The 13,650-nt window shown below is 39.9% G+C and overlaps 1 protein-coding gene across 2 annotated transcripts; it reads right to left on the bottom strand.

Moving 5' to 3' along the window:
- Positions 1-1,752: 1,752 nt before the first annotated feature.
- On the bottom strand, positions 1,753-12,283 carry dis3l2 (DIS3 like 3'-5' exoribonuclease 2). Of its 2 annotated transcripts, none has more exons than XM_019259028.2 (21): positions 12,108-12,283; positions 10,885-11,606; positions 10,647-10,777; positions 10,372-10,425; positions 10,096-10,197; positions 9,754-9,916; positions 9,450-9,514; positions 8,811-9,040; positions 8,554-8,727; positions 8,246-8,325; positions 8,040-8,152; positions 7,454-7,561; positions 7,115-7,348; positions 6,735-6,814; positions 6,342-6,525; positions 5,938-6,024; positions 5,633-5,780; positions 5,351-5,481; positions 5,041-5,145; positions 4,557-4,661; positions 1,753-4,350 (listed from the first exon to the last, which is right to left on the bottom strand). In XM_019259028.2, exons 2-21 carry the CDS (start codon positions 11,579-11,581, stop codon positions 4,249-4,251), a joined length of 3,093 nt encoding a protein of 1,030 aa, XP_019114573.2. In that variant the 5' UTR covers positions 11,582-11,606; positions 12,108-12,283; the 3' UTR covers positions 1,753-4,248. The 2 variants fall into 2 exon arrangements, with proteins under 2 accessions (XP_019114573.2, XP_027138937.1); XM_027283136.1 differs by lacking the exon at positions 12,108-12,283 and adding an exon at positions 11,877-11,971.
- Positions 12,284-13,650: the final 1,367 nt, after the last annotated feature.

The raw sequence follows: 13,650 nt of genomic DNA, 5'->3' as shown, positions 1-13,650 counted from the left end.
CATCAAGGAGGTGTCCACTAGCCAAAATGGGGAAATTTTCTGAGGCAGTCGGAGGAAATAAAAAGTCAGTTCCAGTCATGTTGTTCAAATACAAATCTGAGCCTGTTAGAGGAACAACAGTAGATTAATTGAAAATGACCTTACTGTAAACTGACCATGGTTATATGTTGTAATAAATTTATGTGCAGCCTTTGGACCCTGGTTGTGTAAATCACATACTGCTACGAAATACGGACCGCAATAAAGATTAAAGTAGCTATCTTTTTTGAATTGAAGGAGAAGCAGATTTCTCTCACGAGAGATTTAATTATTATCTTGTTTGTGGTGGATATCATTCAAGTCATATTATGCAGAATATATTGTAGGAATTCTGTGGCTTGGATAAGTTAGTAATTCATTGTAATTAAATTACATAGACTGCAAAGTTCACTGCCAGTTATCTACTGTGCCTGGGGAGAAGAGTCGTACATTGAATCTTACGGGAAACCTCCCTGTAAAAGGCAGATCTGAGTTATCTGCACTGACTGTAAAAAAGTCATTATTGGTTATGTTAGTGTCAGAGCAGTACAGAGATGACTAAGGTGGGTGTCACTGCTAATTATTCACTGGCGTCAGTGTGTTCAGCTCTGATAAGGAATTCTGTGTAGGGTAGCCAAAGAGAAAAATAAAAATCTGCCATAAACACTTGAGCACGGCAGTTGCTCGTGCTACTGGGTAATGTTTCAAAGGTAAATCAGTTCAACACTGCCTATAGAGACTAAATATGGCAACAGTTTCTTAATAAATGACTGTTTATAATTAATTGTGGTTTTTAATTTTGCTTCCTGTTTCAACTCAACCTGATCAGATCAGCCTGATCTTTGACCGCATTCTTTATTACATTATAGAAACTGAGTTATGACGTCTTCAGATCATAACAGCGGGGCGTTTTTTTTATTTTAAAGTTATACTATACAACATTTGACTGAATCTTCTTTAATAGATGAAGGTCTGAATTTCTAACCAATGCTAACTTTTAGCATCTACTGTTATTTCACTATGGCTACAGTGATTACAACTCAACAGAAGTTACGTAGGCTTGATTTAAAAGAGACATTAGCAGTGACACAGCTCTTTTTAGCTCCATTATTTAGCTACTATTTAGCTATGGCTGTAAATAGCTAAAAAAATAAAATCATACTGAACCAAAACAGTGAAATTGAGGGCCCTACAACCAAAACAATGACTAAAAAGATGCTATAAAGTGTGATAAGTGATAATTGTCTCTACAAATGACCCTTTTAAATAAAAGTAGTCATTGTTTATATAAAATATTGATTATAGCAGCTTTAAGAATACCTGCAATTTAATTATATGGCACACTCTGTAAATCCTCAAGTTATATTTAAGGACAACAGTTTCATTTCACCAAGCAATACTTCATGGGATGTGGGACATAGGCCACAGTACCTGTATGTTTATAAAGGCGGTGTCATCAAAGATATGACGCAAACAGTTACCTCAGTATCATCTATACGCAGGTGCAGTGGGTTTATGGTGGACTCAGTGCAAACACTCCCTGGTACTAAGAAAAGCAGATTACGTTTGTTTATTCGCAACATAAACTAAACAGGGGAGGGCGGTGTTAAAGTGTAATTAATAAGTCACTTGTTTTTCAGTAGGATTTTTGTTCCCCTCTTCAAAGACTTCACAATCAACACCTACAATTTAATGTTTAAACCAATATTCAGAAAAAAAAAAACAACAACATAGTTTGAGTCACTTTTTGTCCCATGTATGTGTTTATTTAGCTTTAGACAAAGACATCTATCTATTGCTCTGTATGGTGTTTTAGCAGAGTATGAATACTGACCAAAGTCAAAGTTACATGTTACAATATAACTTTGCAAAAGACACACTGAAGTTATACTTGAATTTTTGTTGTTTTGTCCTAATCGTTTTTAAATGTGACAAATAACTTTTAACCCTATCACATAAACACAGCTGACTTGCTTGACACTGGCACTTAACTTACAGGTTTAAAAATACATTTAAAGCTCAAGTCACAAACTGTCAGTCCACGTGAAACAAAATCATTTTAAAACATTACTTAGTGGTCTTTCAGAAATCTGGACACGAGCCTAAAAATAATCCTTCTGACAAAAGAGATGTGTTATGAAAAGAAAGAAAACCAAGAAAACCAAAAAGGATGAAATAGATACAGCAGCTAATTTTTATGACATTACATGGCACTGTTCAACTAAAATCTGAATGAGCGACAACTTGAGAAAGGCACATTCCCAGTCAAAGCAAAAACAGAGGCCCTAAATCATTTAAAAATGTGCAGCTGTCTTGAAATACAGGTGTATTTTCACTTTACTAAATTAAGGCTGAAATTCACAGTTGATATTATTGAGGTCCATCAAGTATTTGTGCTGCACAAATCAAGTCTGAGCATTAAAAAAAAAACAAAAAAACAACACAAACATCAGTTGGAAGCACTCTAAAGCATGAGTCAACATAAAAAACATTAAGATCTCAAGGCCACCAACCATTTTCAGCAGCAATTTACATTCAAGTCATTCCCATGTTTTGTATTAAAAACAATAACAATGAGTTGATAAATTATTCCATTAAATTATGACAGGCACACTTAAGAAAATGAAACCTCAGTTTAGACAATGTATTAGATCTCTGAGAATTTAAATCAAATGTCCTATAATGATAATAATAATTATACTAATAACCAGTAAGTCCTATGAGCTGTATGTCATGGCTGTGATATGAAGACCGTGAAGAGGTCCTTCATTCACAACCAAGAAAAATATGAAAACTCTTCCTGCATAAAATACTATAAATACATACACAATAAAAAAGTGACATGTAGTAGCTATTATTTTGTTTGCTTTTTGTTTTCCTATTTTACTTTTCCTGCTACATTTTACCCGGTCAGCCTCACTCTGACCACAACAAGTTATATTATGGCCACCGTAGCCAGTGAAAGATGTTAATCAGTAGTGTGGTACACTCTATTGCTCTGCAAAGACAAATATGAGTCTCTCCTCAAATCAGAATCAGGAAAACCAGCCATTGACATGAAATTCAGCTCGCACCCGTTGTACAACAGACAGTTATGTTACATCAAAGCGGTCTTCATAAAAAGCCAACAACTAAAAAAACAATAACCCAACAGCAAATTAAAACTGCAGCATTGGTTCAGTCAGACCTGGGTCACGATTCAGTTTGAAATCCATACCAAACTGATCTCTCCATTTAGCTCTGTGATCCAACAACAGCTGAGCAAACTCCCTCAGTCATCTCTCTCTTTTCCTGTTCTCAAGACATACTGTGCGCTAGGCTCGTTTATGTTTAAAATATAACGAGATTTTGAAGGGCTAAAAGATAGCCACAGAAGTTAGTTAAGTTAGTGAGTATCAGATGTCAGTAGCTTGCTATTAACAGAAAACGCTGTTTTAGTGTCTATTTATTGTCAGAATATTCAAGATATGTGGCTTGTGAAAAATGAGTCCAGTGTTTGTTTTTTTCAGTGACTATGAAGCAAAAAGTCACTTTGATGAAGTGAACAGACTCTGGACCTGCCTGTTGTCACCTAAAGGTGTGCAGCAGTGGCTAAGCCCATGTGACAGATATAGGAAGTGAGACTTCAGTGTGCTCTTCTAAACCATCTCTGATGTAGATTAGTTAGCTAGTTAGAGTCTAGAACATATATCGAAGTGCAGGAAAAGAGAAACTGGACTAAGGCTTGATCCACTGTTATTGGAGCAGAGAATAAAGGGGCGGGATTAGAAGGGATCACTTGCATAAAAATGCTAACGTCTACGAATGAGTAAGTTCAGTGGCTTATATAGTATCCGAGTACATGTTTGACATGTTTTCACTCACTCACTATTAATCATACAAATCATATAGCTAACCATTTTCCAAATCATACCATGGTAGATTATTCATTTTTGTTCCACTTTCAAGATGGCTGTTCTTCTGAAGAATGAAAGTCAACTTGCCTTTTATACCTGGGATGTTAAATGATTATAAACAGAGGCCTCTGGAACAGAGAGGTGAAAATAAAAACAACAAAACCTTAGGACTTAGAAACTTGCTGAGAATTTCAGTTGAACTCTGACCCTGACCTGATCTGTGACCTCCCTGCCTACCACAGTAATACTGCTTCATTTTTTTTTCTACCAGTCCTCTAAAGAAAATGTGCAATTCAGTTTCCGTGTTTGTGCGCTCTACAGCGCATTTAAACATTTATGGTTCTTCCTCTTCGGGCCTCTTGAGAACGGCACTGTATTTCATGGGTGCACCGTCTGCTTTGAGCTGCACCTCCACTAACGTGAAGATTGAGATTACCTGCGAGTGGAAACAAAAAAATGATGATTATTGCAATTCTCAGTCACATTTTCTAACCTGAGCTAGCTAACAACATTTCAGGGAACAAGTTAGTAGTCTTGTTCTTGGTAATCTTGTAAGAGGATCAGCCAGTGAAATACAATAAATTCATAAAATGCAAAATAAATTTCGAAACAAAAGCATTTTTAGTGTCTGTGGTTCCTCACCTGCTCTACTGGAGGTTTCTCTGGGTCCTCTGGTGTCCACACCAAAGTCAGCATTGATTGCTTCCCCACCTTACGATGGTGGAAGTTGTCCAAGCCCACAACAGACTGAAGGTGGAAACAAATGGTTTTAAACTGTTTCAGAATAAACTTCAGCCACTGTGTGAAGTGGACTTGGGATAGTTTTGTTTTGTACTGTGACACACCATCACTCTCTGGACTGTCTCAGTTCTCTCTGAGAGGCTGAATTAGCTTTTTTTTTAGGGTCAATAATAGTGTGCTTGTGTAAGATGAATGAAATAGCTAAAAAGCCATCTTCACACTCAAAAGAACCATTGTACTTATGTCAAATTCATAATAAAACAGAAAAAAAAATAACATAGTAATAACAGGTTTTCTGAACATAAAGCCAGCATGGAAAAAAAAACACTACACAGAACACAAAAAAAACCTAGTTCCTGTGAATAACGAAAAAAGTATAGCTGACCTTGCAGTAGATGCGTTTCTGCACTCCATATCTGAGAACCAGCACATCGAAGGACTGATCCAGCACCCCCATCACCATGGCCTCAGAGTCCAGAGGGCCACATTCCTGTGAAGCACAGACCAGCAAACAAAAACATCTGTATACTGACGATATGATCTGTTTTTGAGATAAAACATCTGAAAAGAGAGTTATTAATGTCTATAAAATCACATTTCATAAACTCTCAGCTTGAACAGTAAAAATACTGTTCCCTTGTCCCCCACGTGTCCTGTTTGTTGTCAACATGTTGATTGATGATTTGGTTACCCACCTTTACAAACACTCCAAAGAAGAGCTCAGAGCTGAGCTCCTGGACTCTCTTGGACACAGTCTTCTTGTCATTACAGTGGGATGCTTGCTTTTGGACATCGTTCATTGACAGGCCCAAATGAGGGCCGCAATCTGCATGCAAACATTCAGACACACACATGGGTATGCATACAGTATAAGAGGAGATATTAAGTATATAAGAAAAATCACACATAGTAAACCGACACAAGTACATGTGTGTGCGTTTCTTTTTTTGTGTCCAAGAGAGCAGAAAGGTACCCACTCAGTGAAGAAGCCAGCAGCCGGTGGACGATGATATCAGCGTAGCGTCTGATGGGCGATGTAAAGTGAGTGTACAGAGGAACGTTGAGGGCGTAGTGCTTAAAAAATTTCTCCTCCTTAAGTACACCTGAACAGAAGTACAGTGCCATCTGGGAAGCACCAATAAAGCAGATTAAATACAGAAACTCACACAAGTATTACTGGAAAGGTTAACAGTTATAATCTTATAATCTTCATATATAACATCATAAAAGTTCAAATAGAAAAAAATGGATTTTGCTCTTGTAGCAGTTACTGAGATCTAACCTGCATTGGTCTGGAGCACATGTGGGTGAGGACTTCTTTTCTGGCAGCGGTAAACTCATCATCACCAAGAGTAGTGTTGAGAGTCTTCTGCATGTTGAAAAAGAGATTTTAATCATTAATACACAAACTTACATACTTTTATTGTTTTATCATTTTCAGTAAGACAAATGCTACTTTTATGATATTCCTGGGAGAGACGAATAACACAATAAAATTATTTTACAGCAGTAATGTTCAGAGCTCCTTGTGAACAAAGCCACATGTCCTTATGTGAGCATGTAACACAGCAAACATTAGGCCATGAAATGTCATGTCATGTCATGTCATGTCATGTCATGTCATGTCATGCAGAACAAGACATGAGTTCTACCCGTTTCTGAAACATTAAAAACTGGACTACTGACATGCAACGCTCCTGCAGAGGACAGATCGATGCTGATTCCCAGCTGGTCACAGAGCTCCTGAAGTTCATCCACCAGTTTGGCCTTGGGTGGAGGGTGGCGCCTGAGCAGAGCCAGCTCAGGGAATTTGCGTTTGATGTGGTGGGCTGTGGCAATGTTAGCCAGTAACATGAACTCCTCCACCAACCTACAGAACACAGTTATGGATCAGAGTTAAATGACCAGAAGGGAGAAAATAAGAAAATAAAAAGCCAGAAGGAGGGAAGATTGACATATAAGCACTCTAGAGTAATTTAGAAATATTTCAGCAGTTATATAAGTTATACATGTGTCACATCATATAAACGTTCATGTTGGAAGAGAATCAGGAGGAATACAGGAGGAGGGTTTACTCACTTGTTACTGTCTCTGTACTGGTAAATATAGCAGCCCTGAGGCATCATGGTCTCTTTGTCCAGGGTGAAAGATAGCTTCGACTGAAACAAAAAAAAAACAAAAGGCATGTAGAAAAAATAATGCCAGAAAGCTCACAAACTGAATATAGGGTGATAGACAGGAAACATGGGTGAAAGGGAAGGGCAGAGGGATTGCATGCAGCAAAGGGCCCAGGCTCAGTAGATAAACTACTAAAAACATAAACAGAGACATTTATGTCTAGTCAAATTACTTCTTTTCTCATTCATTTCCCCCAATAACAGTCAATGGTTAATTGTGCATGATATAGAAAAGACAAAAGGACAAACAGCACAAAACAGTCAAACACAACAAGGACTAACCTGGTCCAGTCTGAGGGCTCCTCCTGAGAAGCGTTGACTCCGGAGGTTCTTGGCAATGGAGTGCAGGTTGAGCACAGCCTGATGGATCTCATCGATAGGGTGCTCGGGGTCCACGGGTGGCAGCTCGTCAGCAGAGAACATCTTTTCGGGGGCATCGATCATGCTCTGAGCATGGTCGTAACTCAACTTCACACAGGAGCGAATGACTGAACGGCCAAACCACTCACTCAGGATCTGGAGGGTAGAACCAATGAGATAAACCAGGAAACAGAAAATGCCATCACTACCTTCACCTGTAAACCTAACCTTTTATTGTTTGAGGGATTTGAATGGGCATACCTTTCCCTCTGGTGTGATTTTCCAAATGACAGAAAAGGTAAGTCTGTCGGTGAGAGGATTCAGACTGCACAGCTCCTCACACAGCAGCCGAGGCAACATGGGGATCACCTGGACAGTGGCAAAACACATGAACACTTAAGACTAATAGAAAGGTATATTTAGCAGTCACATGATGCATTGACAAGTGGATGCAGACTGCAGAGTAGGTTAGATAAAATATATATAATGCCGCAAAATCAGCCATCAAATCCTTATTTTAGTATAATACTATGTTGTGGTGTGGTGGAGGGGGGGTTGTGTGCTGGACTTTGAGAATGCACACACACCCAGAAGACCGGTTATATGTTGGAAATTTTGTAAATGAAGTTTGGTACTTAAATGATGTGCAACTAAGAAGCACGTCATGGACAGATTATTTGTTATTATTTGTGTTATAATGTCTGTGGGTGGAAAGGGAGGAATAAAGAAATCGTTACCTAATTAGACTGTCATGCTGGTGACTTTGCTGTGAACCCACAGTGGCAGCGAGACATGCTACGCATGTAAAGTAGCTCATTATTAAGAAAAAGTGTCAAGGAGCACTCACCTTTTGAACCATGTACACGCTAGTTGCTCTTTGGCTGGCTATGGCATCCAGAGCGTTGCCTTCCTCCACAAAATAAGTCACATCAGCAATGTGGACTCCCAGCTCAAAGTTACCTGTAAAATGACAGTCTGTGACCTCCCATCCTCCAGGCAAACAGCGTCTATATCTATAATCAATCAATGAGCTTCACGGTTAAAGTTGTTTACCATCAGGGAGTGGTTTACAGGACAGAGCGTCGTCGAGGTCTCTGGCAGTAGCAGGGTCAATTGTGAAGATACAGTCCTTCCTTCATGTAATAAAAGAGAGCTCTGTTAGTCATATCAATATGACCTAAGACCTCTAATACAGCCATTAGATAACAAAGCTTGCAATTATCAGTGGCCTAAATATAAGCAAAATAACCCCCAGTGCAGTCTCAGAGCTGCCATCTTATCTTTTGTACAAAGCTGAATCTGGCACATGTATGTTTCCACTCTGAGAGCTACATAGGCATGTACGGGCTTCACAGTCTTACCTCAGGTCTTTTCTCTTTCTCATCTCCTCAGGTGGGATGCTCCAGGGCAGATCCTTGGGTAGGCAGTTCAAAACCTCATCAGAGAACTCAGAAAAATCAATATCGTACTCTATCAGGATGCCTTCCGTCTCCGGCTCGATTTCTCCAGCCTGACCCAAAGTCTTAGCGAGTTGCCTAGCAGAAACATTAAGAGAGTCAAGTTTGTTGTCGCACTACTGAAGTGGCTCCCTCCATCAAGCTCTGACTAGAACACTCACCCTTCTGCAAAGTTGCTATCGGCCGCCCAGTTGGTGATCCGACATATGAACAAGGTGTTGGTGTAGTCGCCCGGGCGGGAACTAAAGTCTTCGGGACAGTTGGCAAGGAAAACGTTAATCCGCGGCACTCGGTGGTCCACAGGGGAGAACATGGCAAAAGGCTTATCAGGTAGGAATTTCAGGAAGCCTGTCACAGCTCTCGAATGTTTCTTCTCAACAATGTACACCACCTGAAAGACAAACGATAAAGGAAGTACAATGATGAATTTGAGATATAAAACTCTACTTTAAAATAAAAACCTTTAAATGACAAGAAATGTTAAGCTTTTATTGTGACGTTGCAATGCAGCTGTTGTGGCAATTTAGTATAACTCAGATGTGTTTTAATCAAGATTAGAAATAAATCTGTTTCACATGAGTAACTTTGTTAAGTGAAGCGTTCCTTCAGTCAGATTTAGATGGATGTTAATCTTCCAGTTCATACATATATAGCACCTTTTTGTCAACCCTGTGTTGTTGCTTCATGCTGAGCAGGAAAGAAACCCTGTATTAGTGTGGTTATTTTTATCTGGTGCTTGGGAAGAAGCAAGGGATGTGGCGAGTAAGAAATACAGCACAACTAAAAGACAGGAAGCTCACTTTAGCAGTCTTTTGAAGTATTTCCCCGTTGGGTCTTGGGGTTGAAGGGTCCTCCAGGGGTTCCCCTGTTTCCATCAGATGAAAGAACAAATTAAGATGTATTGGCTGAACTAATGTGCCACACTGGTTTTATTTGTTTTTGCATCTTTACATTGATACTCTCTTCAGACCAGAAATACACATTATAACAGCGTTTACTCACCATTACCAAATACCAGCTGAATAAATATCATTTCAAACCACGTTTTCAACAGTATTAATCATGAATTGTGATAACGTGGCGTAGTAAACTCCATCACAGTACCTGTGTCAGCGAGGGTGCTCTTACTGATGACTTCATCCTGGTCGCTAGACTGGTCTTCTACATTAACATCAGGCCTGGGGGTGTGTGCTGTCTTCTTCAGTACGGTTTGCACAGTGTTTTCTGACTCACTGGCGCCCTCACAGTCAGTATCTGACTTCACAACCTAAACAGACATATATATTACATTCAACGTCATCTGCTGATACAATCACTACTGGTGTGTTTTACCGTCCTGTGTTAAAAACAAATAAAATGGAGCCTGTTATAATAAATAAACTCTGATGCAAAAGTTTAAGAAATTTACAAAATAAAAGCATGATGTACATAGATAGTGTTGTCTACCTTCCACTGCTCCCGAGGGAGGATTTCCACCACCACTATGTCTCCATTGAGCGCTCTGTTGCGAGCTACAATCCCATCCAGAAATATATCTCGTGTGTCATCCTGCAAACATAAACAGACTGTCAAGGTTGACATAAAAAGTTAAAATACTAACTCAAACCGCATGCTGCGTTAGATTCATTATATGTTTTACTGTAGATGAACAACAAGGTGCTTTCACAGAAGTTGTGGAGGGTACAAAACATAATGTGTCACATCCCTCTGGATTGAACTTACAGGAGATGGGATGAAAGCTTCGTGGTATTTCTTTGGGTTGATCCTTAACTGTCCCTGCAGAGAAATGATGAAGAAATCAGACATTAATTCACCAGTATACAGTGATTTACCGCCATGGCAATCATACAACTTAGTACACCAGGTGTTTAGGTGCCACTTAGATCCAAGTATAAAAAATGACCTGAAGTATGTGGCATTTAGGTGTGTTTCTTTGTGTAGAGCCACATTTGAATGCAGTGTCTTGGCAGAAGCTGACAGTACGTTTGGGTTCGTACCTGAATGAGTTCTCCTCTTTTAAGACCATGGGAAACCTCCTCAAATGTCATGTAGGACTCAAACACTTGTTTCTTTGACCCTCTGCCTCCTTTGTTCTTACTCTTGTCAGCAGGAGAATTGGCATTTGAAGCTGAAAAAGATAATTTTTTTTAGATTTTTAAATAATCAAATCTATTTTTCTAAATTATCTCAACACCTGCTGAGAGTTAACATCTCAGAAACTAACCCACAGTTTACCTCGGGGCTGCTGCGCTTTTTTGAATGCTGCTTCTCTGCTCTTCTCCTCTTCTTGGTGCTTTGGCGGGTTTTTTTTCTTCGACTTCATCTTCTCTTGCTCCTGTCCACTTGCACTGGCTTTATTTGGGGACTGGGGACGTCCGACGAATGAGTCGGTCTCTTTCGAGTCCTTGTTCTTTTTCTGCTGCTTCTGATGTTTCTTTGAATCGTTGGGTTTTAAAGAGCCGAGTTCTTCGCCCGACTCGATGTCTCCATCCTGGCTGGTGGCGGTGTCCCTTCTCTGTCCCCGTCGCTGCCTGTCAGACACACCCTGCTTCCTTTCACAGTCCTGCTGGGGACTGCGGGTGTTTAACTTCTCCATGTACAAAGCCAGTGAACTCTCTTCTCCTTTGCTTTTCATAGAAGAGGGGGAGAAGTCACTCGAATCAGAGAAATCATTGGGCATTTGGTCCCTTTTACGCTGCGGTATGTTCAGCCTGTCGCTCTGGGCTTTAGGCAGGGTGCTTGGCGCTTGTCCTTCCCTTTGGAAAAAGGTATCCTTTGCATACTGTTCTAGATACTGACTGAACTTGCTGCTGCTGTGCTGGCTGAGGAGCCTGGCATAGGCGTCTTTCTGAGGAGGAGTGCTTGACTGGTTCTGGCTGCGCTTTGGCTCTCGATTCAGGTTGGCCTTCTTGGATTGCCGAGGAGAATCCATTTGGCAATCCTTAAAGATGCTGTCTCTGAAAAGGTGAAAAGCAAACACTGTCAGCCATGCCATTGAAACATGACTCAGTATACAGAAGATTCAGGCACAGTAGCTTTGATTTAGCAACACTGCTCACGATTTAAACACCCTAAAGTTCACTCCAGCAGCTAAACTTATTGCTGAGTGTTACATCATGTATGTTAACTCAGTAACAACAACAAACAACGTATGGCTGGTACCAAATTAAGGTTAAAGCTAAACTTTCTTTGGACGGTTTTTATACGATAAAACAACACTGTGTCACCCCGCTGTCTTCGTGTTTAACATCTCACTGAGCTAATGATGCATTTTCAAACACATCACAGCAGCTAGCGGCTAACAGACGTTGGCTAACGGTTATTAGCATCAGCTCCTCGTACCGGCAGGTGTCGGTTTCACGTTAATTAACTCCGTGTACGTCAGACAGACCGCAAGCCACGATAAACAACCCGGGAATGAACACAACAACAGTCAGACTCGACATTTGCAACATTACCTTAGTCACTACGTGTACGTTATGTAACGTAGCTAGCTGTGGTTCAGTTCAGAGCACAATGCTAGCTGAGGCGTTCACGTCCTCTGCCGTCATGAACGGGAGCAGTCGTGATACGTTTGAGTGCCGTCGGAAATGTTGGAATTAGTCGAACGCCCCACGGACAAAGTTAGTACACAACATAAATGTAACCTTTTTTTTGTCTCTTGTTAATTACGTGAGGAAACATTAAGGGACAGTCCTGTTACAACACATTATTAGAATCACACCGTATGTTTGACCCATTGACTCTGAATTGGTTAAGTGACTCTTAATGTAATGTTGTGTGAAGTTTTAAATGACTATGACATCATCATTCACTGAGCAGCTCCATGATTTTTCTGTACAACCATAGACCTGGATGGAAATGTAAGAGAGACACAAGCAAACTCCAGAGGGCAGCAGAGACTAAATATTTTATTTATTTGTACAGCTACACACTGTATTGCTGTGTGCACATAACCACCCTGTCTGATGGGAATAATTCAGCTAGACTGGGATGTGTTTGTGTGTTAGACGTCTGGGTGTGAGTGTGTGTTTGTGTACGCATGTGTAATTTTATCACCCAGGCCTATATTTAGAAAAGATTCTCTAAGCTCCCCCAGAAAAGCTGATTTCACACATGTCTGTTCACACTTGCTTCGTTTGCATAGTGCAAGGCAACTTGTGAATTCTCCTCCAAGCACAAGCACACACGCAGGCACATTCCTCAGTATAATTCCCCAGGAATAATACCAGGCGACACAGTTTGTGTGCAGTCAGATGGGGCTATCAGACACCTCAGAGTATAATGCAGATGAGTTTGTCGTGTCTCACCTAAATAGAGTTTCTTGCAAAACTCATTTATAGACACTGATGCACACACATACTTGAAACACATACTCACACTGATACCTTCAATAGTGGCTGTGATCGGGTTACAGGCTTTGCATGATACAATATTACCTTGTAGCAGCACATTATGTAATAATGTAATACATTTTCACCTCATTATGTAATAACAACACATTTTATAATAATCTGCCACATTTTGTAATAAAATTCTTGAACGCAATAGGTAATAAACTTTGCTGCATTTTGTAATAAGTTCCTACATATTGCATGAGTTGTTACAAAATGCGAGCGTTGCACTTTTGAAGAAAATGTAATAATTTGAAGCATTATGTAATAAACCACCGAAATGGATGTCTTAATTAGAAAAAAACATTAAACCATCAGAACAACATTGACTGCATACCAGCATGAGTCATTATATGAATTCATTTTAAAAGATAGTAGGATGTTTCATTGGCAGAGGTGTCAAAAGTATTCACATTCATTACCCAAGTAGAAGTATAGATACTAGGATTTAAAAAGACGTTGAAGTATCAACTCATAATGACTATAATGTTATATTAAAATGTTAATTTGAAAAATTTGGGACGCACTAGGCCAGCGGTCCCCAACCACCGGGTCGCGACCCGGTACCGGTCCGCGAGACATTCCGAACCGGGTCGTGACATTGGGG

Source organism: Larimichthys crocea, chromosome X (assembly GCF_000972845.2).
Source record: "Larimichthys crocea isolate SSNF chromosome X, L_crocea_2.0, whole genome shotgun sequence".
Taxonomy (NCBI): Eukaryota; Metazoa; Chordata; class Actinopteri; family Sciaenidae; genus Larimichthys; species Larimichthys crocea.
The sequence above is the reverse complement of the archived record's forward strand: the minus strand, read 5'-3'. Positions and strand labels throughout refer to the sequence as shown.